The 22895-nt window shown below is 40.2% G+C and overlaps 1 protein-coding gene across 5 annotated transcripts in view; it reads left to right on the forward strand.

Annotated features, from left to right (window-relative positions):
* rnf180a (ring finger protein 180a) overlaps positions 1–22533 on the forward strand; it is a 113940-nt gene extending 91407 nt beyond the window's left edge. For 4 of the 5 annotated variants that reach the window (XM_078397394.1, XM_078397403.1, XM_078397422.1 and 1 more), the window contains exons 6-8: positions 5538–5766; positions 10689–10814; positions 20743–22533. In XM_078397394.1, coding sequence (XP_078253520.1) covers positions 5538–5766; positions 10689–10814; positions 20743–20936 — 549 coding nt within the window. In that variant the 3' untranslated portion in view covers positions 20937–22533. The remainder of the gene's footprint in view (positions 1–5537; positions 5767–10688; positions 10815–20742) is intronic. The other variant, XM_078397431.1, reaches the window with a different exon arrangement.
* The last annotated feature ends 362 nt before the right edge of the window (positions 22534–22895 follow it).

Raw genomic sequence — 22895 nt, forward strand, 5'->3', positions numbered from 1 at the left:
GAGGTTGACATGCATTTCATGGACCTCAGTAAGATATTTGACAAAGTCCTGCATGGAAAGCTTGTGGAGTCCAAGGAAAATTGACAAATTGAATTCAAAATTGATTTGGTTACAGGAGCCGGAGGGTGATGGTGAAGGGTTACTTTTGTGATTGGAAGCCTATGACTAGCAGCGTACTTCAGGGATCAATACTGAGGCCTTTGCTATTTATTATATACATTAACAACATAGATTTGAATATGGGAGGTTTGATTAGTAAATTTGCAGATAACATGAAATTTGGTGGCGTGGATAACAGTAAGGAGAATAGTTGTAGGGTACAGAATGATATTGAGCAGCTGGTAAATTGGTAGAGCTGCAGCAGGAGTCAATGCACCAAGATGAATGGCACACAGATATATTCAGGCAATATCCTGATCAGCACAATTTCAGCAAGAAATGATTGCAGCTCAGCCTAGAAAGAATAAATTGCTTTTATGCACTTAAGGCTCCAACTTCTAAATTTTAAATGCTTAAGAATTTAATTTCTTATTTCTTTGTTTGTTATTTTTATTTAAGTCCCAGCTAATTTCTTTTGAACAGATTAATATATCTACCGTTATAACAGGAAAATAATTCTATTGAGCATTCATGTGCTAATCAAATAATTTCTAAGGGAATCCAAAGCACTTTAAAGACTGATCTCCACTTTGGGCAAATTATACTGAATCACAGTTAAGATTACTTTAGTTTCTTAATTTAAAAAAAACTGTTGTCTGGGATAAGATAGTTCAAAGAATTGTAAAATATATAAAACAGCTTGGCAGTCCCAAGCAGATGTATGCATGTGGAAATAACATCCATACTGTGATGAATTCCTAGAATAGTACAAAGCAATTCTATCCATGGAGCAAAAACATAACAGTGTAGACACCTCACAGTGTTAATGATATCTCATTAGAAAACTTCTATATTGGGAACCCTTGGGTTTGCAGAAACAAAAGCATTTTACCAGATTTGGACAAGAAATATCAACAGAATTGCTTCATCCTGGTGAATCTTTGGTGGGGAACATTTTTATATTGTAAATGTATGTGTACTTGGTTCAAATTTAACACTTGTAATGCTTGATTAAACCAAACATTGAAGATGAAATTGTAGAAAGGAATTCAAAGTCTCCACTATTGTCCCTGTACCCAAAAAGACAAGGATCACTGCTCTTAATGACTACAGGCCTGTCGCACTGACCTCTGTAGTCATGAAGACCTTTGAAAGACGTGCTGGCCCAGCTGAAAAACATCACAAACCTCTTGCTGGACCCTCTGCAGTTTGCATACCGGGCCAATAGATTGGTGGATGACACAGTCAAAATGGTGACCTGTGACATTTCAACACTCATAAACTTACCATGGTGCAAGGTCTGATGGCAGAGAATACATTACTCATCACTGCATGCTTGGACTTCTGCTATCATAGCCTTGTATTCCACTGTTACTTTGAGGGTATCTAACCGCTCCAGCAAACTGTTCATCAAATTCCCTGTTCCATGGAGTTGCAGATAAGATCCATGGAGAATACATTGTCTGCCCTCTCAGAATGACAGTGTTCATGCTTTCTCCCAACACTGTTCTCACAATTGCCAGTCAGTTATCAGTACTACCTGCCACCACTCATGGTGAGTCAATACTGTCCAAAGCCAGGCCATCTAGTACACCTTTAAAAACAGCCTTCAGTCACCTAATGTATGGGAATAATTACCCTCAATTTGTGGAGACAATTTGGGAGGACCGCATTGGATTAATAAGGTATGCAAATGTTCCTGGCAGTCAAGAACTAAAGCAAGGCACAGGAGCATCTGCTATGATTATAACCTATTACTATCTACCTCATTGGTGAATATTGGACTATCCTTGATCGGACTTGATCGACCTGTCCCACTGAGTTACTCCAGCACTTTGTGTCTATCTTCGGTTTAAACCTGCATCCCCAGTCCCTTCCTACTCTTGATCGGAATTACTGGCTTTATATTGTACTAAACATTATTCCTTTGTCATGTATTGTCTTTGCACTGACTGTTTAGCACCAACAAAAGCTTCTCACTGTACCTCGGTACATGTGACAATAAACTAAACTGAACTGAACTGATTAAAAATGCAAAATATTTAAAATGTTGCTTTCCTTATTTCTGACTTTCATGATTTGTGCAATTGTGAAAATTAGTTTGGTCTTTAAAGAGGGACTGTAATATGTTTTCTTATGAGAAGACAGGGTTCACATTGTTTATTGTTATGTAATGATTAGATAATATAACTTGGACCAAATTTGTTGCTAATCTTCATTTGCATTAAGCGTGGTGCTAACAAGAACAGCGTTGCCATTGAGAAGGCACGGTTGAGATCATAACGTCATGTGATAGGGGCAAAATTAGGCCCTTCAGCCCATCAAGTTCACTCCACCATGGCTGATCTATCCCTCCCTCCTAATCCCATTTTCCTGCCTTCTCCCCATAACTCCTGACCCGTACTAATCAAGAATCTACCTATATCTGCCTTAAAAATATCCATTGACTTGGTCTCCACATCCTTCTGTGGCAAAGAATTCCACAGATTCATCACCCTCTGATTTAAGAAATTCCTCCTCATCTCCTTCTTAAAGGAACTTTCTTTCATTCTGAGGCTATGACCTCTAGTCCTAGACTCTCCCACCAGTGGAAGGTGGCCCAGGTTTTTTGTTCATGGAGAATTCAGTGATGGTAAACTGCAGAAAGGTCTCTTCACCAAGGTTAAAAAAATAGGTGCATCTATCCTCAAAAAGGCTTGAGAGTGGAATATTTTCACCAATAAATTATTCCAATCTTTTTCAGAAGCAACTTTCAATTAAAGATTCAACAAGTGTCACTCCAAGACTTTTAATACCAGTCCTTACCAGTGACTCAGCTCCAAATTATTCCCCTGGCAACTGCAAGTAATTGATCTTTTTAAATAGCTCCAGTGCAATGATTGCACCAGTTGTTCAGACCTGTTTTTCCGTATGTGGCCCTTATTGAGTGTTAATTTCATCAACACGAATCAAATTCACAAGGGAGGCCTCAAGTGGGCATTGCACAAGGATTGATTTCACCCCTGCATGGTTTATATGCTTTCCACATTAGTCCATTCAGTGCAACAGATCAAAATTGTGTTATGTCCCATTACCCCATTTACACTACGTCAATCATGTGGACCACAAAATAAATATAAATCTCCCAATACATACGTATTTGTTTTGTTGTTAACAAATCTCATCTCCGCTTTGCACATGAATCTCACCCACATTTTAAGGCTATTAACTACTAAAAGAGCGTTTATAATTATTACATTGCGCCATGTCGCCTTCCTGCTGTTAATTGGGGCTTTAAAAGTGTTCTTAGCTGGAGTTTTTGCCTTCTGGGAAACTGACGTCTGATCACCCAAGCTCATTTCATTTAGAAAGTGATTCTTTTTACCCAACCTAATTTGACCCAACAAAGACAATTTGTGAATTGTTTTCGTGCAAAGTCTGAAGTTATTTTACCGTAAGATCCATTGTTTTCATAACTGTCGCTGTTGTGACAATTGACTGTTCTTCTACTTGTGAATTATGAGGAATTAAGTTTATCTGAAGCATGGTTATAACCTTTAGTACACTTTCCAAGCTGAAATAAAAACAGTTGTGATGAAAAATCATCAACCTGAAACATTAAACTTCTTTCTCTCTGCAGATGCTGCCTCACCCGCTGAACATTGCTAGTACAGGATTTTTTGTTTTACTTTCAGATTTGCAGCATCTGCTGTATTTTACTAGGTAGTGTAGCAACTGGGGAAGGGAAGGGACTAGATTACCATAATTCATTATGATTTTTGTGCAGGTAAAAAAATGTAGGATGGTAGAGCAATGAAAACAAAATACATTGTAGATTCGATGGGTTAGTATGGCCCAGAGTGTTTGATGCATGTATCTTATCTCTGCACTGTTTTTAAGTTAGGAGAACCTTTTCTCATTTCTTCCCATGAGCAATGCATTAAATAAAGAGTCATTATATATTTGCATATTTCATCCGAATGTTTCTTTGCAGTGTTTCTCTTTCACATCCTTGAAATGAGTACAATCCTGAGAAAACAAGATTTTAATAAAATGTGGCGTAGGAGCAAAGCCTTCTTTCTCATGATTTAAAATTTAATCCAGAATATTATACTGAAGAGTGCATTTCCAGTTATGCCGTTTAAAATATTCAAAAATATTGATGCCTGCTTTAAGAGTTCATTTGACTTTGAACAAGACATTTCTATAATTCCCTTTATTATCCAAGCCTTAGTAAATTGCAGCAGGAAGTTATATTTGTATTAGGCTTTGGGGTAGAATATAACTAGCAAACTGCTTATAGGTCTGTCATCACATTACCAGAATTGCTAGTATGCAAGACTGAACAGAAGACATTTACAAAAATATTGCCCCTTAGAATTATAGCTGTGAGGAAAAATGAAAAGACGACGGTTTCTTTAGAGCAGGGGAAGCATTGGGGCGAGTTAATTGAAACATATAAAATTATAATGGATATGGACAGTGAATGGAAATGAACTAATTATTATAGCAAGAGGTCATTATTCGGGTGCATAGCTGCACTGTGATTGCACAAGAATTAGAGGGAAGGCGAGAGGAATTTTCTATCACTCAGAGGCTAGCGGGCATTTGGTACTTGCTCCCTTGAAGAATAGTAAATATGGGAGCCTTAGATTTAATCTTTGGCCCGCACAAAAACAATCAATGATATGACCTCCTTCTGTGCTGAAAATCTCTCGTAGAGCATGTTTCTGTGCAGCACCATTCAGTTACTACATATGTCAAAGTTTTCCGAGAGATACCACACAGAAGAAGCATTTAAATTTTCTTAAGTGAACAATTTCACAGAATCTGATAGGAATGACCTCCTATCAATCAAATGGCTGTACCAAAAATCAATATGCTTTAGCCTGATTCCAGAACAGCCTTTCAACAAAAACTAGGTTTAAGGGAGTTTGATCTCTGTATTAGGAATCAACCATTTTGGTTTTTCAATCAATTAAGAAAGCAGCACAGTGGCGCAGCAGTAGAGCTGCAACCTCACAGCACCAGAGACCAGGCTTCAATCCTGACTAGGGATGCTATCTATGTGGAGTTTGTACATTCTCCCTATGACCGCTGAGTTTTCTCCTCCCACATTGCAAAGACGTGCAGGTTTGTGGGTCAATTGGCTTCTGTAAATTACCCCTAATGTCTGGAGACTGCGAAATTGGGATAACATAGAACTATTGTATTGCGAAAGTGGGATATCATAGAACGATTGATGGTTAGAGTGTACTTAGTGAGCCAAAGGGCCTGTTTCCAGGCTGCATCTTAAAACTAAACAAAGCTAAAAGCAAAAAAAAACAGTTGAACCTGGCACACTGGTTAAACTAAATGTATGTTTGATAGGGCCACTATAATATGCCAGATATTTGCACTCTTGATGCATTCAAGAAATTATAAATGTTGCGTTTAAAAGAAAATGTTTCATTTTTCAGGATTCCAGTTCAAATCTAACCACATCAGATGATGATGATGAAATCAAATGGGAGAAGAAAGGCTACATCTGTGCCGTCTGTCTGGATATTTTCTTCAGTCCATACATGTGCTACCCGTGCCATCACATCTTTTGTGAACCCTGTCTTCGGACCCTTGCAAAGGACAACCCGACCAGTACGCCGTGCCCTTTGTGCCGTACCAACATCACAAGGGTCTTTTTTCAAACAGGTACAAAACAAAATAGAAAGTGTACTTTTGAAATATATGTTCCATGAGAGAGAGAGAGAGAGAGAGAGAGAGAGAGTGATCAATATTTTTCTTCCAATATCACAGCCTCTTGCTGTAGATCAGTGAAACCATGGAGAAATTGTTTAAAATGCGGGTTATATCATTCCTGCACAAGTAGGTAGAAGAACCCTCACAGAAATGTTCTCCCCATTTCTTTTGTACTGTCTGCAATAGAATCTTTTTTCAGTGTCTCCATGAAATTGAACAAATATTGATGTTGAGAAACCTCCGGTCTGATTGCATTGCATGAATGCAAGTGATCACTGCTCCTAGTTTGCCAGAATATTCAGGATCACAATGAAGTTAAAGAATTCAAATATTTTGTTTGGTCACCGGTTTGTTTGAGCAGCCATATACAGAGCTCTGGGTTGACTTAAAGATCATAAGCCAGCAGTGATTATCATACCCTGAGTATTGTTACGTGGCCTGTATTATCCAGTTTTAAGGTCACACGTCATAGAATAGCATTTGGCTTAACAAGACATTTTGCTCTCACTTCTTGACAAACCGGAGAAGTTACCCTGCCTCCGGCAGTATCTAATCATAACAAAACATAGCTTTGATTCAATCAATCAATATCACATCCTCTCAAAGGTCATTGTAAACAACAGAACTGTTATTGAAAGCCACATTTTCTCTGGTGCCCAGCTGTGTTCACCGACCTATTAGCCATCCCTGCATTACTGCAGAGCTTTCTTATTCCAGGAACAAGTTTGTAGCTTCTTTAATCTCTTTTGCATCCTGTGGCTATTCCATACTCTGCCTTTCTGGAGCCAGCAGAGCAATTGTCTTTCCCATTTATCTCCATCTGTATTAATCCACTTGACATCATTAGAGAACATTTGTGTGGGTTGTTTTTTGCTATTATTTGTTCCCCTCCCAGATCTGACCTCTTTAATAGGGCAGAGATATTTGCTCTGCTGCAAACATGCTTTATACCAGCTCCAACGTCATCTCTAGTGTTCCACAAAATATTCTCTAACCTTTCAGGCCCACAAGGCCCCTCACTTCAGTTAGCTTCATGTAGGTACGTCACACTCTATTACTGTGCTGAGGTCAAGAACTTTAAATCTAATTTCAGGTTGTGAGGAAGATTTCTTTCATTTGAAAAAAAACTTTAACATTTCTGTGTTACTGAGAAATTTCTATCAGTTTATAGTCAAACAGTTCAAAAGTCAAATAAGATTAAATTTAATCCAAAATCAAATGCATTTAAACTTTGGAATTAATACCTTCTAATATATCTGTGAGAGGCTCTGACGTAAATTTAACATTTAACATTTTCATTTGAATTTATTTCGATGTTGAACAGCCATTTACAAAATTTCTGCTTGAGGATTTGCAACGATTGACAAATTGTGATTGGCAAAGGTATCACTGAAATTTCACTATTACTTCAAGTGGTGAAATGCTCTTAAATATTCCCCATTACTGTTCATTTCCATCAGAATACAAATGGCCAACTGGCTTTGAGAGTTGTTTTGATGCGGGGTCAGTCTGTAACCATCAAACAGGTAACATATTACATTATAATGGTTCATACCTAAACCTAACGTTGAATTCACAATATTCAGCTTTTGACATGCTCATCCCAGAAGTGTTTGGCTTTCAGTTTTTAGGTTTTTTAGCTTAGAGATACAGCGTAGAAACAAGCTCTTCGACCCACCAAGCCCACGCTGACCAGTGATCCCCGCACACTAACACTATCCTGCACACACTAGGGACAAACCTGTATGCCTTTGGAGTATGGTTGGAAACCGGAGATCTCGGAGAAAGTCCACGCAGGTCGCAGGGAGAACGTACAAACTCCATACAGACAGCACCCGTAGTCAGGATCGAACCCAGGTCTCTGGCCCTGTGAGGGAGCAACTCTACCACTGCACCACTGTGTAGCCCTTAGGGTCTATCTCAAGTTGATTGGAATTATTACTTTAATTGGAGGTATAAATAAATAGTAAATTATATTTCTTCCACCAACTGAATTATCACATAAAAAGCAGAATTAAAAGAAACATAACATTTAATAAATTTTGAGAAGAAGAATGAGGAGAGGGAACATAAATCTTTGAAAAGGGTGTATCAACAGAAAAGCTAGGGAGTTTACATACACAAATCTTTGAAAATGGCAGGGTAGTTATAACTGTGTAGGAAGAAAGTACAGATGCTGGTTTAAACCCAAAATAGTCATAAATGCCGGAGTAACTCAGCGGGACAGGCAGCACCTCTGGGTAGAAGGAATAGGTGATGTTTCGTGTCAAGACCCTTCTGCAGACGGGTCAGTCTGAAGTGATAAGTAATAAGGTGACCAGAACAGTACAATGAATGAATCAGCAAGCCAATAATGCAGGGCTTATAACAGTGGGCAAGCAACAATTGTTCCATTAACCTTACAAATTAATTCACATTACAGCCCCAAAACCAACCTAAAAACAAAATCTGTCATTTTAGGACATCCTCCTAATGTTTATAGACTAAATCATATGTGTGTACTTGCTATTGGGATGTATTAACATAATTTAGAATATTAATTTGATTTTCTCCATGAATCAATTGTGGACAAGTGAACTCTAAAATGATGTGCAAGGAGGAAAGTATGAAAAGAGCTGAAGATTGTGGCATTTTATAAAATACTAGACCAAGTGGACCTGTTGGGCCCAAACCTCTCCTGCATTGGTGCAGCACTCTCTCCTCCCCACTTCCCCCCTTCCCTCTCCCCCCCTCCCCCTCCCCCTCCCCCCTTCCCTCCCCCTCCCCCGCTACCCTCCCCCTCCTCCCCTCGCCCACAACCCCTCCTCCTTCCCCCCCTCCCTCTCCCTCCCAACCCCCTCCCCTCCCCCCACTCCATCCCCCTCAACTTCCCCCTCCCTGCTTAAAAGACTCTGTATATTCACCCTATTTATTCCCCTCATGATTTTAAACACCACTGTAACATCACCCCTCATCCTCCACTGCTCCAAGGAGTAAAGTTCTTCCCTGCCCAACCTTTCCCTGTAACTCAGGCCCTCGAGTCCTGGGAACATCTTCATAAATCTTCTCTGCACTCTTTCCAGCTTAATTACATTCTTCATAGCAGGATGACCAAAACTGAACACAATACTTGAAATTCGGCTTCACCAATGTCTTGTACAATTGTCCCAACTTCTATACTCAATAAATACTTAATTCTATACTCAATATTATATTCTTGGCATTTTTGGATGAAAAGCTCCTCCAACTATGCTATTGGGTGAAAAGTTATAGGATTTTGATCCAACACCAGACCCCAATATATTTCCAGATCTGGATAATATGTCATTTGGAAGTGATCTTGCAGATGGTGATATTCCCAAGTATTTTCTGGCTTTAGTGTGCTGCTGTTGTAAAAAGCCTACACATTGTGAGTATATGGAGAAATGGACTATCCAAGATAGTGAATGGATTGACAATCAAGAGCTTTGGAACTAAATATATGAATATATACAAAAGGTAGCCTATACTCTTGAAATATTTATTATCCTTTGCATTTAAAGACACATTTAACCCACTGTGATTCCAACAATGGGTGTGGTATGCCAATGACAATCTTCGGTAACCCTCAAGGCAACACCTGTCCCTTTACCTCCCCCCTCAACTCCATCCAAGAACCCAAACAGCCTTTCCAGGTGAGACAGAGGTTTACCTGGACCTCCTCCAACCTCATCTATTGTATCCCTGCTCTAGATGTCAACTTCTTTACATCGGCGAAACCAAACGCAGGCTCGGCGATCGTTTCGCTCAACACCTTCACTCAGTCCGCCTTAACCAACCTGATCTCCCGGTGGCTGAGCACTTCAACTCCTCCTCCCACTCCCAGTCTGACATTTCTGTCATGGGCCTCCTCCAGTGCCATAGTGAGGCCCACCGGAAATTGGAGGAACAGCACTCATATTTCGCTTGGGCAGTTTGCAGCCCAGCGGTATGAACATTGACCTCTCCAACTTTAGATAGTTCCTCTGTCCCTCTCTCCCCTTCCCCCTTCCCAGTTCTCCCTCTATCTTCCTGTCTCCACCTATATCCTTCCTTTGTCCCGCCCCCCTGACATCAGTCTGAAGAAGGGTCTCGACCCGAAACGTCACCCATTCCTTCTCTCCTGAGATGCTGCCTGACCTGCCGAGATAATCCAGCATTTTGTGAAATAAATACCTTCGATTTGTACCAGGATCTGCAGTTATTTTCTTACACCTTCGGCAACCAAATCAGCAACGACTTTTAATTTTTTTCTTTCAATGAAATTGACTTCTTCTTTCCCCATGTGAAATGCCTGATTACTGTTTTGTATGCATAGTCACCAATCCAACCTGATCATTCTTCCTGTATGATCCTGAATGGGGATTTAATGATAAAGATATTGTTGTCCCATCTTGTCTTATCGGCAAATTCACCGACACATTCAACCTCAGCAAAAGTCATGTTCATACTGGAAATATGAACTATGGTTAAATTATTTTCCGTTACTCATGGTGTCAACTCCTACTGTCATGTCCCATCACAACTACAGCAGCTGCTTACTAATTAGGACAAACTGCAGATTGACCTTGAGATTCTCAAGAGTCAGCTGCTCGGACTTTAGGAGCTGAAGCAATTTCACCAACCTCCTCAATTCCATCACAAATTTGGTGCAAAGTTAGACAACAGCTTTGATGAAACTCCCTTTAATTTTTCCCTTTCTATCATTTTGGATGTGTCTTTCTTTCATTGCTCAGTTCTCCACAACAGCAAAACGAAGCTGAGGATTTGGTGACATTTTAATTAACACTCTTTTTACTTCAGAGACTGACAAATAAACATACATAACTTTTAATTAACAGCAACTTCTAATATCCTTTCTTCTTTTCTGCTTATAGAATTAAACACCACTATGAAAAGTTTATTCTCTGAGGAGTATTTAGTCAGAAGACAAAGCTTTCAAAAAGCAAGCTGTGCAAAGTGGCCATTGCCTAGCTGCAGGAGACTGATCAAAGTCTTAGGGGGTAAGGAAATGCTTCAATGTTTCAAAATTTTCTGCACAAACAACTGGGTTTGCAAGCATGGTTTAGATCCAGTTACTGAACATTTATTTTGAAAAATTAAGGAATGAAAAGAAACAATATAGGTCCTAATCAATAAAAAATGTTCAGAATGGTTTTTGTGTTATGATTTTTAGATCTAATAAACAAGTTGTTGACTACAGACATATATTGCATTGCAAAACCATGCATATGACCGCATTAAGATTTATTGTAATAAATCAGGAAACACTCTGTTTTATTGAGTTAATGAAAATAAAGTAAAATATATACTTTTACAGAAAAAAGTGAAGATACACTCAAATTTTAATAATGAAAACACTTCCACAAATGCTATATTTACTGCAGACTCTATTCTCCAGCCATCTTATCTACTCCTTTCCCTGAACTTTGTCTGAAGCTGAACCTCACAATTTGCATAAATGGTGTTGCTTCAGATCACATCATTCTATCAGTACTTTAACATCTATAACTTCAACAGATTTCGCCCTTGTCAATGGAAAACTTCATCAGTGTCATTGTTACAAGTAGTTTTCACTCTCCTAACTGCCCTTAATTGGCCTAGGCCCATAGGGTTAAGGTCACCCAAAACACTGCAGCCCGTGTCCTACTTGGCACTCCATGCTCTCTGACAAAAACGGACTCCTAGTTCAGTAATATTTTTAAATGTTCAAGTTCCTTCAAACTGTAGTCTCACCTTGCCATTCTTTCTCCTCGAGACCCATAATCCTAAGAGGGATACGTGATCCTTTAATTTGGAGTTTGAGGCATCACCTGTTTTAATTGTTCCACTATGACATAGCTTTCAGTTGTTTCAAAACTCATCTGAAAATAAAGACATTGATAAGAAAATATTGTAATTATTATCTCAAACATTTACCATTATTACCATTCTATGAAGAAGGTACAGGAGTCTGAAAACTAACGACCAGGTCCATGAACAGCTTCTTCCAAACAACCACCAGGCTACTAAACACGACAAAAAATAACTAAACTTTGCACGAGGCCGGAGTCAACATGGCTTTGTGATGGGGAGGTCTTGCCTGACAAATTTGCTGGAATTCTTTGAAGAAGTAAATTGCAGGACAGACAAAGGAGAGTCAGTAGATGTTGTTTACTTAGACTTTCAGAAAGTCTTTGATAAGGTGCCACACATGTGGCTGCTAAGGACGATGGGAGCCATGGCAAAGGACAGGTACCAGCATTGATAACAGGTTGGCTGGATGGCAGAAGACAAAGAGTGACAATAAAGGGGGCTTTATCTGGTTGGCTGCCAGTGACTATTGGAGTTCTGCAGGGGTCGGTGCTGGGGCCGCTACTCTTCACGTTGTATATTAATGATTTGAACGAGGGGATTGAAGGTTTTGTGGCTAAGTTTGCAGATGATGCAAAAATAGGTGGAAAGGCAGGTAGTGTAGAGAAAGCAAGAACTCTGCAGAAGGGCTAGGACAGGTTGGGAGAGTGGGCAGAGAATTGGCAGATGGAATATAGTGTAGCAAAGTGTTGAGTCATACATTTTGGTAGTAGCAATAAAGGCGTAGACTATTTTCTAAATGGAGAGAAAATCCAGAAGACGGAGGTGCAAAGGGAATTGGGAGTGCTGGTGCAGGATTCCCAAAAAGTTAATCTGCAAGTCGAATCGGTAATAAAGAAAGCAAACTCATTTATTTCAAGAGGGCTTCTATACAAAAACGGGGATGTAATGCTGAGGCCCCATAAGGCGCCTATTAAGGCAGCATTTGAAATATTGTGAGCTATTTTGCGCACGATATCTGAGATGTGCTGGCTCTGGAGAGGGTCCAGAGGATGTTTACAAGAATGATCCCAGGAATGAGTAGTTTAACCTATGATGAGCGTTTGTCGGCACTGGGCCTGTGCTTGCTGGAGTTTAGAAGAATGAGGGGGGACCTTATTGAAACATACCGACTAGTGAAAGACTTGGATAGAGTGGATGTGGAGTGGATATTTCCACTAGTGGGAGAGTCTAGGACTAGAGGTCATAGCCTCAGAATTAAAGGACCTTTTAGGAAGGAGATGAGGGGGAATTTCTTTAGTCAGAGGGTGGTGAATCTGTGGAATTCTTTGCCTCAGAAGGCTGTGGAAGCCAAGTCAGTGGATATTTTTAAGGCAGAATTAGAGAGATTCTTGAATAGTGCGGGTGTCAGAGATTATGGGGAGAAGGCAGGGAGAATGGGGTTAGGAGAGAGAGAGAGAGAGAGATCAGCCATGATTGAATGGCGGAGTAGACTTGATGGGCCGAATTGCCTAATTCTATCCCTATCACTTATCTTATAACTTATGAAATATGAACTGCTTTGGTTGTACTGGGGACTTTAGGCTTTGCTTTGTTTTTGCACTATATTGGGTTTTTTACTTATTGCATTCATTATATTATCTACTGAGTACAGTGTTTACAAACCTGTTTTGCTGCTGCAAATAAGATTTTTTTTGTTCTGTTTCAGTACATATGACAATAAAACACAAAACTAATTCAAACTCTCTTGACTCTTAATATCCCACCATCAACGCTCTGAGGTCACAATTGACCAGAGACCTACAGGACTGGGCTTCTGTGGTGACAAGAGTGGTTAAGAGGCTGGGGTATCCCAGTAATTCCACTCCAGAATCCTCAGATTCACTCCACCATTTACAAGCCGTAAGGCAGGATGATGAAAAATACTCCCCACTTGCACAAATGACTGCATTTACAAATGCACTCGACAAGCTTAACATCCAGAGCAAGGTCACCCATTTGATTGGCACCCACCCATCCACATTTACTCACTTCGCCACTGCCACACAGTGATTTCAAGAATCACTCCGTGTGAAGAGCCAAGAGTGTTTAATTGCCACATGTACTGTCAATGGAACAATTAAATGTTTATTTGCAGCAACATAACCGGCCATAAACACAATACACATAGATAGTATATAATAACCAAAAAAGCACAAAATTAATAGCCCCATCACCAGTGCAAAGATTTCCTGAAGTTCTTGGTGCAATCAAAGATAGTCCATAGTTCATAGTTGAGGTCAGTGTTGTGTCGTGTTCAAGAGCCTGGTGGGTGTTGGGAAAATGTTATTCTTGAACCTGGTGATCATGTGTAAAATGATTTTTCTGTACTGTCCTCCTTTCATACACCTGCCACTTAGATCAACCTTTCAATCATTTGCTTTATTATATACTTATGTGTCTCAGTTCAGTTGGTATTTTAGAACCCTCAGAAATGCCTTGGGCCATTTTAGTATTTTAAAAGGACAATAATCTTCAAGTTGTTATTGGTGAATCATTCTTCCAGCATACTAAATCAACAGAGTTAAAATCAGAAACCAGGCAGGTTTGTGGACACCCCAATAAATGAACCTATGTTTAGTTGAGTTTAGTTTATTGTCACTGGACCGAGCGAGGTACAGTGCTAACCAATCAATGGAAAGACAATACTTGATGACATTCAAGCCACGTGGATGATAAAGAGAATACCATCTGGTGCAAGATAAAGTCCAGTAAAGTCCAATCAAAAATAGTTCATGGGTCTCCAATGACGTAGATTGTAGCTCAAGACTGCTCTATACTTGTTTGAAGGATGGTTCAATTGCCTGATAACACCACAGATAATTTGGGCCCTTGTGATATTTCCTCCAAACTTATTCCTATTCTTAGCCCACAGAGCCTTAATACATAGAAGTTACAATGTATTAGAAATTTATTTTCGTAGGATGATTTGATCTCTATTCTTATGTTACTAACCTTGTGATAGTTTTGTGTGACAGTTTAAGTAAGAAAGGACATATCTCATACATTTTATGACAGTAAGCTCCAAGCTAATGACCTGTGAACCTACTATAATGGGCTAATTAGATTTGGTTGCTCGGTACAAGCACGGTAATCTGTGTTTGTGTCAAAAAATTGATGGTTGGAAGGAGAAATCATTATAGAGTAAATAAAGGAGACGAAGAGTGAAAAGCATGAGCTTGGGGCTTCTTTCTTTTTCTTTTTTCAGTGAATTGATTGCAGGCAATCTAGAATATATAAAGGCTGCAATTTTGTCGCAATTTTAAATCCTTCAACAATAAAAAAAAACATTTTTACATGGAATGCAGTAGCCTTAAGTGTTTACCATGGTACCGGCTGCTACTGCATTTATACATAAAGTGTCAAATTGAATACAATGTCCGTTGGTGTGAAGTATAGGTAGACTTAAAATGCTCTTGTGGTAGCCCATCTAATGGTCCTCTGGTACTGAGGAAAGGATTTAGGTTAACTTGTAGACATTCATCGTGTCCAAAAGACAACATGAAATTATGCCAGACACAAGGAATTGCAGATACTGGAATCTGGTGTAAAGCACAAAGTGCTGGAGCGGGTCAGGCAGCATATGTGGAGAAGATAGACACAAAAAGCTGGAGTAACTCAGTGGGACAGGCAGCATCTCTGGAGAGAATGAATGGGTGACGTTTCGGTTCGATACCCTTCTTCAGATTTTTGCAGATGCGCTCTAAGTGAAGATTATTTTTAGGTATAAGGTATAAGAAGCACATCCCCACAGCCTTCTGACTACTCAGAAATAATTATGTCACTGAGGAAAGTGGTTTGTCAATAAATCATTTGGTACTAAATGATGTTTTAAACACCATTTTCAGTTACATAAGGAGTGTCACTCACTGATGGTGAACTGGGTGCCTGTTAAAATTACTGGAGATGCCAGATTTTTCTCATGCCTGAGATAATAAAGTGAAGAAAGTCATTGAAAGAAAGAAGGATGGTGCTTCAGTGGAGATAGTTGAGTAAACTCAAGAGAATATCTTTTTTTAAATACCAATTCATACTTGGATTTTTTCTATCATAATTATTGTCAAAACAAATTCCAAAAAGTACAATCAAATTTATCGGCAAACCCACTGTTCCATGAAAATAAAAAGCTGGAGCATTGAAAGTGATTTCTAAATGAATGGTTTCATTGAGGTGGCAGTAGGTGACGGAACTAATTCAATTCTGCTCTTTTGAATTAAAACGTTTCAATTATTCAATTTTCCTTTGAAATTCATTGATTTGGAAAGTAATGTCTGAGGTGAAAAAACTGTATTCAGGCTCTGAGTAATGCTGATAGCTGTGGTGAGCTGCCTTCTTGAATTACACGACCTTGACTCCTTGAAGTATTTTATCTTGCAATGTCATTTGGTCCAAATGCGAAAACTGTGCTCCTAACAGCACAGTGGGAGCACCTTGATTATACGAGTCAGGCTGGTGTAAAGAGTTAGAAGGAAACCTGTTCCAATGCACGTATTGCCCATGGTGATAGGCATAACAAGTTTGGGAGGAATTGTCAGAGTAGACTGGCAGCAAACTGCCACGTACCTAATAGATAGTACATCATTGCAGCCACTTTAATGCTTAGTTTAGTTTAATTTAGAGATACATAGGCCCTTAGGCCCACTGGGTCATCACTGACCATCAATCACCCGTATACTCGTTCTGTGTTATCCCACTTTGCATCCTGCACACTAGGGGCAATTTATAGAAGCCAATTAACCTATAAACCTGCACTTCTTTGAAATGTGGGAGGAAACCAGAACACCTGGAGAAAACTCACAGGGAGGACATACAAACAGCACCCATAGTCAAAATCCAACGCAGGTCTCTGGTGCTGCGAGGCAGCAGTTCTACCGCTGTGTCACCGTGACGCCCTATTGGATGGAATAAATGTTTAGGGTAGTCAATTATTTGGTTCTTCTTCCCACCCGGCTTCCAGCAAAGACTCTATCCCCTGTAGTCTGTCAATGCCACATCTGTGCCCAAGATGAGGTGTTCCATACCAGGACATCTGAGATGTCCTCATTCTTTAGGGAACGGGGGTTCCCCTCTTTCATCATAGATGAAGCCCTCACTCGTGCCTCCTCGGTACCCCGCACCCACGCTCTTGATCCCCCTCCCCCTAGTCGCAGCAGGGACATAGTCCACCTAGTCCTTACCTTTCACCCCATCAGCCGTCGCATACAAAACATTCCCCCAACATTTCCAACGTGATGCCACCACTAGTCACATCTTTCCATCTCCACCCCTTACTGCAGAGTCCATTCCCTCTGCAACTCCCTGGTTAACTCATCACTTCCCACCCAAACCACCTCCCCAGATACCTTCCCCTGCAACCCCAGGAGATGTAACACCTGTCCCTATACCCCCTCCCTCGATTCTGTCCAGGGACCCCGACAGTCCTTTCAGGTTAGGCAGAGGTTCACTTGTACCTCCTCCAACCTCATCTACTGTAGCCGTTGTTCAAGATGTGAACAACGTCAAGACCAAACGTAGACTGGGCGAACATTTCTCTGAACACCTCAGTCCGCCTGGACCTACCTGATCTCCCAGTTACTAAACAATTTAATTTTCCTTCTCATTCCCACACTGACCTTTCTGTCCTTGGCCTCCTCCATTGTCAGAGTGAGGCTAAATGCAAATTGAAGGAACAGCATCTCACATTTCTCTTGGGCAGCTTACATCCCAGGGTTATGAATATTGATTTCTCAAACTTCAAATAACCCCTACATTCCCTCTCTCTCCATTCCTCCCCCACCCACCTCACACCAGCTTTCATTCTCACCTAGCTACAGTTAACAATGGCCTGTTCCTTTATCATTGTTACTTTTTGGCATATCTTTCATTCATTTGTTCTATATCTCTCTACATCATCGTCTATATCTCTCGTTTCCCTTTCCCCTGACTTTCAGTCTGAAGAAGGGTCTCGACCTGAAATGCCGCTCATTCCTCTCCAGCGGCTGCCTATCCCGCTGAATTACTCCAGCATTTTGTGTCTATCTTCGAGTTATTTGTTTGTATCCAACAGAAATGGTAAAGAGGGGATACTTTTCCAAGTAAGAACTACATGACATGCAGGAGATCTTCTTGTTACACCTTTCTTCCATTTGTCTTTTTGAGAATGTGGGTTTGGGAAGGTGGAGCAAGTTGTAGCAGTCTACTGTATAGATTTTATTGCCACTGTTAGTTGCTGGTTTCAGTTTTGTCTGTCATTTCTATAGACATTTTATCACACGAGTTTAAGTCAATGGTGGTGCTGAAGTCGGCAATAAATAAATCTCATGCATCACAATTCAAAGGCTCTTTTCATCAACTAGGAGCTACCACATGTTGTAATCTCCAGGAGGTTTATATTGTGGTGCATAAAATACAACCTGGTTAATGCACATAATAATCTCTGGCCTCTTCTTCAGCACATAGCTGGAAGATGCTTTTATCCCGCATATTAATGTAACTCAAGTTGTGCGAAGAACACGGTGGCACGGTGGCGCAGCGGTAGAGTTGCTGCCTTGCAGTGAATGCAGCGCCGGAGACTCAGGTCTACGGGTGCTGTACTGTACGGAGTTTGTACGTTCTCCCCGTGACCTGCGTGGGTTTTCTCCGAGATCTTCGGTTTCCTCCCACACTCCAAAGACGTACAGGTTTGTAGGTTAATTGGCTGGGCAAATGTAAAAATTGTCCCTAGTGGGTGTAGGATAGTGTTAAAGTGCGGTGATCGCTGGGCGGCGCGGACCCGGTGGGCCGAAGGGCCTGTTTCCGCGCTGTATCTCTAAATCTAAAAATCTAAATCTAAAAAAAATCTAAATCTAAACATAAGACCCCAAGAGTTTGTTTCCGACTAATTTGATTCATGAAATTCTGTCGGCTGTCTTTCAATGATTTATGCATTTTTAAATGCACATAAACATTTTACATCATTGCAACATATTTTGAAAATAAATATTTTGAAGTGCTCTGTAGATATCGAATAATATACACCTTCGAATGACTGAGGTAGTTGTGATGTGAAATTGTATTAAGAATTTTAATGTTTTTGTTGATTTGAATCAGTGAAATTGTATATTTATTATTTAGAAACTGTGATCCAAGGGTTCGATCTCTATCAGATGAATAAGGGGAGGTGGGTTGGGCAGGATTCCCACTGACCATATCAGACCACATCCAATGTTTGCAATCAAACTTAGTATATGTGTACCCTGGCCACGCTCTCATTTCACCCCTGCCATCGGGAAGAAGGTATAGGAGCCTGGAAACTAACATCCAGGTTCAGGAGCACTATCTATCTATCTCTCTATCTCTCTCTATCTATCTATCTATCTATCTATCTATCTATCTATCTATCTATCTATCTATCTATCTATCTATCTATCTATCTATCTATCTATCTATCTATCTATCTATCTATCTATCTATCTATCTATCTATCTATCTATCTATCTATCTATCTATCTATCTATCTATCTATCTATCTATCTATCTATCTATCTATCTATCTATCTATCTATCTATCTATCTATCTATCTATCTATCTATCTATCTATCTATCTATCTATCTATCTATCTATCTATCTATCTATCTATCTATCTATCTATCTATCTATCTATCTATCTATCTATCTATCTATCTATCTATCTATCTATCTATCTATCTATCTATCTATCTATCTATCTATCTATCTATCTATCTATCTATCTATCTATCTCTATCTATCTATATCTATCTATCTATCTATCTATCTATCTATCTATCTATCTATCTATCTATCTATCTATCTATCTATCTATCTATCTATCTATCTATCTATCCCTCTCTCTCTGTCCCTCTCTCCCCATCTCCCTCTCCCCCTCTACCCCCTCTCTCCCCTCTCCCTTTCTCTCCCTCTCTCCCCCCTCCCCATCTCTCTCTCTCTCTCTCTCTCTCCCCCCTCTCTCTCTCTCCCTCTATATATATATATATAATATCTCTCCATATCTCTAGCTCGCTATCTTTTTTGTTGTTGTTTATAATGGTGTTTACAGAGTACTATGTTTACATATTTGTTGGGCTGCTACAAGTAAGAATTTAATTGTTCCGTTTCAGGACATATGATCCAGAGAGTTGTGAATCTGTGGAATTCTCTGCCACAGAAGGCAGTGGAGGCCAATTCACTGGATGTTTTCAAGAGAGGGTTAGATTTAGCTCTCAGGGCTAAAGGAATCAAGAAATATGGGGGGAAAGCAGGAACGGGGTACTGATTTTCAGTGATCAGCCATGATCATATTGAATGGTGGTGCTAGCTCAAAGGGGCCAAATGGACTACTCCTGCACCTATTTTTCTATGTTTCTAATAAAACACCCTTAAACCTTCTCTTGACTCTTTGGGTCGTAACAGTCATCCTTATTGTACCCTGACTAACAGCCATAAACATCAATGGTGCAGCTGTACCCGAGGGGAAGTAAATGTAGGGGGCCTGACCTGAATTCTCTTTCCTGAATAGAGTCTTCAGGGCAGAGCAGGTATTATTTTAAAGAGGGAAGTGATCAAAGAGAAATGGCGAAATTCATGAGATGACGTAGTAAGAACAATTTTAACGTTGATTTAAGCTGAATTCAGTTCACAATAATTAAAACGACATTCTAACTAGCATTTTTTTTAGATCTGTAAATCCCGTTACTCTGAAGTAAAAAGGGAAAATGCTGGAAATTCTCAGCAGGTCGGGCAGCTTCTGTGGAAAGCAATACAATGAACATTTCAGATTGAAACATTGTTGCTCTCCCACAGATGCTGCCTGATCTACTGAGTGTTTCCTGCAGTTTCTGCTGTTATTTAACTTTCTAACCATTTTTGTCTCTACTGTTTTCAGTTACAGATTGAAAATGAACAATAATTGAATCAGCGTCACGCAGAAAGAGGCCATGTGGTCTATTGAGTGCACACTGATATTTGGTTTAGAGGCATCAGTTCTTAAATTTTATTGTCGCTTTATAAATGTCTGTTCTCGTAAGGCCTAGACTGCTCTGCTCTTTAATGTACCAGATTTACTGCTCTCATTTGTATGAGACTACTGAGCCATATGTCATTAACGTTGTCTTTCTCGCAGGTTTTGGAAGACGTCCAGATCCTGTTGCAAGAAGACAATTCCCTCATGGTGCCTACAGAATGGATTTTGAAGATGACAATCGTGGCTGGAGATTTGATATGGACATGGTTATCATATATATCTATTCTGTCAACTGGGTCATTGGGTTCATTATTTTTTGCTTTCTTTGCTACTTTTTCTTTCCATCATTTTGAATGGGTTTTTTTTTTAGGACTTTGGTAACATGATAATAATTCAACCACATCATGTTGATCAGTAAGCTTAGAAGACATTTTCTGAAGTATTACACATTAAATAATGTCTAGGTATTTGATGGAGGTATGCTTGAAGGATTGAAATAACCGTATTCTTTCCAGCTGTGATTACCTTCTGTAGTTTTAACCAATAGCATTCAAATTCAAGCTACCATAAGTGGAGTCTGCAGTGTGTAGCCAATGCAATTAATCGAGTACTGTTTCTATGAAATTGAACACAATTTGGACTTAGTTCAAAAACGTAAATGTAACCAACTTACAACATGATTTATTTATTCAATTGCTGCTGCTTTTGGTGTTTTGTTTAATTATGAAGAAGATATTGTATCCAGGCTACTATGGGTAGTAACAGGGAATAGTACAGAATGCATTTCATACAAAGCAAGAATTGCATGTGGTTCCAGACAAGTGTATTAAACCGTTACTATCATTAAGCACAAATAAATGTGCTGGAGGAACTCAGCAGGTCATTTGTGGAGGGAAATAGACAAGAAGATGTTTCAGGTCAGGACCCTTCGTCAGACTGATTCGAGTAGAGAAGGTAAAAACTAGAAAAGAGAGGCAAAGGTGGGTCAAGGCCTGGCAATTGACATCCGGCCGAAATGTGTAGGATTGAACTGCAGATGCTGGTTTAAACTGAAGATAGACACAAAAAGCTGGAGTAACTCAGCGGGCCAGGCTGCATCTCTGGAGAGAAGGAATGGGTGATGTTTCGGGTCAAGACCCTTCTTCAGACTATAATTGATAAACGGATACAGGTGGGGGAGTGAGTGAATGATTGGCAGCTGAGTGGAGTAAGTGACAAAAGCTAGAGGCGAGAGGCTGTCGGATAAGGAAAAGAAACGGAAGTGTGAAATATAAACGCAGAGGAAAGGATATGGGTGGAAGGTGAAGGGGAAGGCATAAAATGGAAATATGGGACTTGGGGACGGGACATAAACATACAAAGGAAGGGAAAGGAGCAGGGTAATGAGGGTGGTGGGAAAAATCACAGAGGGTGCTGGGTATATGGAATGAGCTGCTGGATGAGATATTTAAAAGACACTTGCGATAGACGCTTGTTATGGACCAAAAGCGGGCAAGTGGGATCAGCTTAGATTGTGATCTTGACCGGCATGGACGAGTTAGGCTAAAAGTCCAGTTTCTCTGCTGTGTGACTCTATAACTATATTTGTGTATGAGGCATCATTCTGGAAATGGTGGAGACCAAGGAGAGAACAGTCGGTATGTGAATTGAAAGGAAATAATAATATATTCCTTTATTCGTCCCACACCGGGGAAATTTAGTGTTACAGCAGCAAAGTGGATAGCAAGAGAGCAAGAGAGCAAGAGATCATTCATTATAAATAAAAGATAGATAAATTGTCACCAGTTTTCTGTGTGTTCTTAGCTGTTATTGTTGACTCGTCTGCTGGGAGCAGTGCTGGTTGTGCAGTCTCACAGCAGCGGGAAGGACCTCCTATATCTCTCCTTCACGCACTTGGGGTGAAGGAGTCTGTCACTGAAGGAGCTACTCAGTTCAGTGACAGTGTCCTGCATGGGGTGGGAGTCGTTGTCCAGCAGTGATGTTAGCTTTGCCATTATCCTCCTCTCTCCCACCACCTGCACTGAGTCGAGGGGGCAACCCAGGACAGAGCAGGCCTTCCTGACCAGCTTGTCGAGTCTCTTCCCTTCCGCCGCTGAGATGCTGCTGCTCCAGCAGACCACTCCATAGAAAATGGCCGATGCAACCACCGTGTTGTAGAAGGTCCTTAGGAGTGCCCCCTGCACTCCAAAGGACCCGAGTCTCCTTAGCAGATAAAGTCTGCTCTGGCCCTTTCTGTATAGCGCATCGGTGTTTTCAGTCCAGTCCAGTTTATTGTTGAGGTAGACACCCAGGTAATATAAGAATCCACCCTC

Source organism: Rhinoraja longicauda, chromosome 1 (assembly GCF_053455715.1).
Source record: "Rhinoraja longicauda isolate Sanriku21f chromosome 1, sRhiLon1.1, whole genome shotgun sequence".
NCBI lineage: Eukaryota > Metazoa > Chordata > Chondrichthyes > Rajiformes > Arhynchobatidae > Rhinoraja > Rhinoraja longicauda.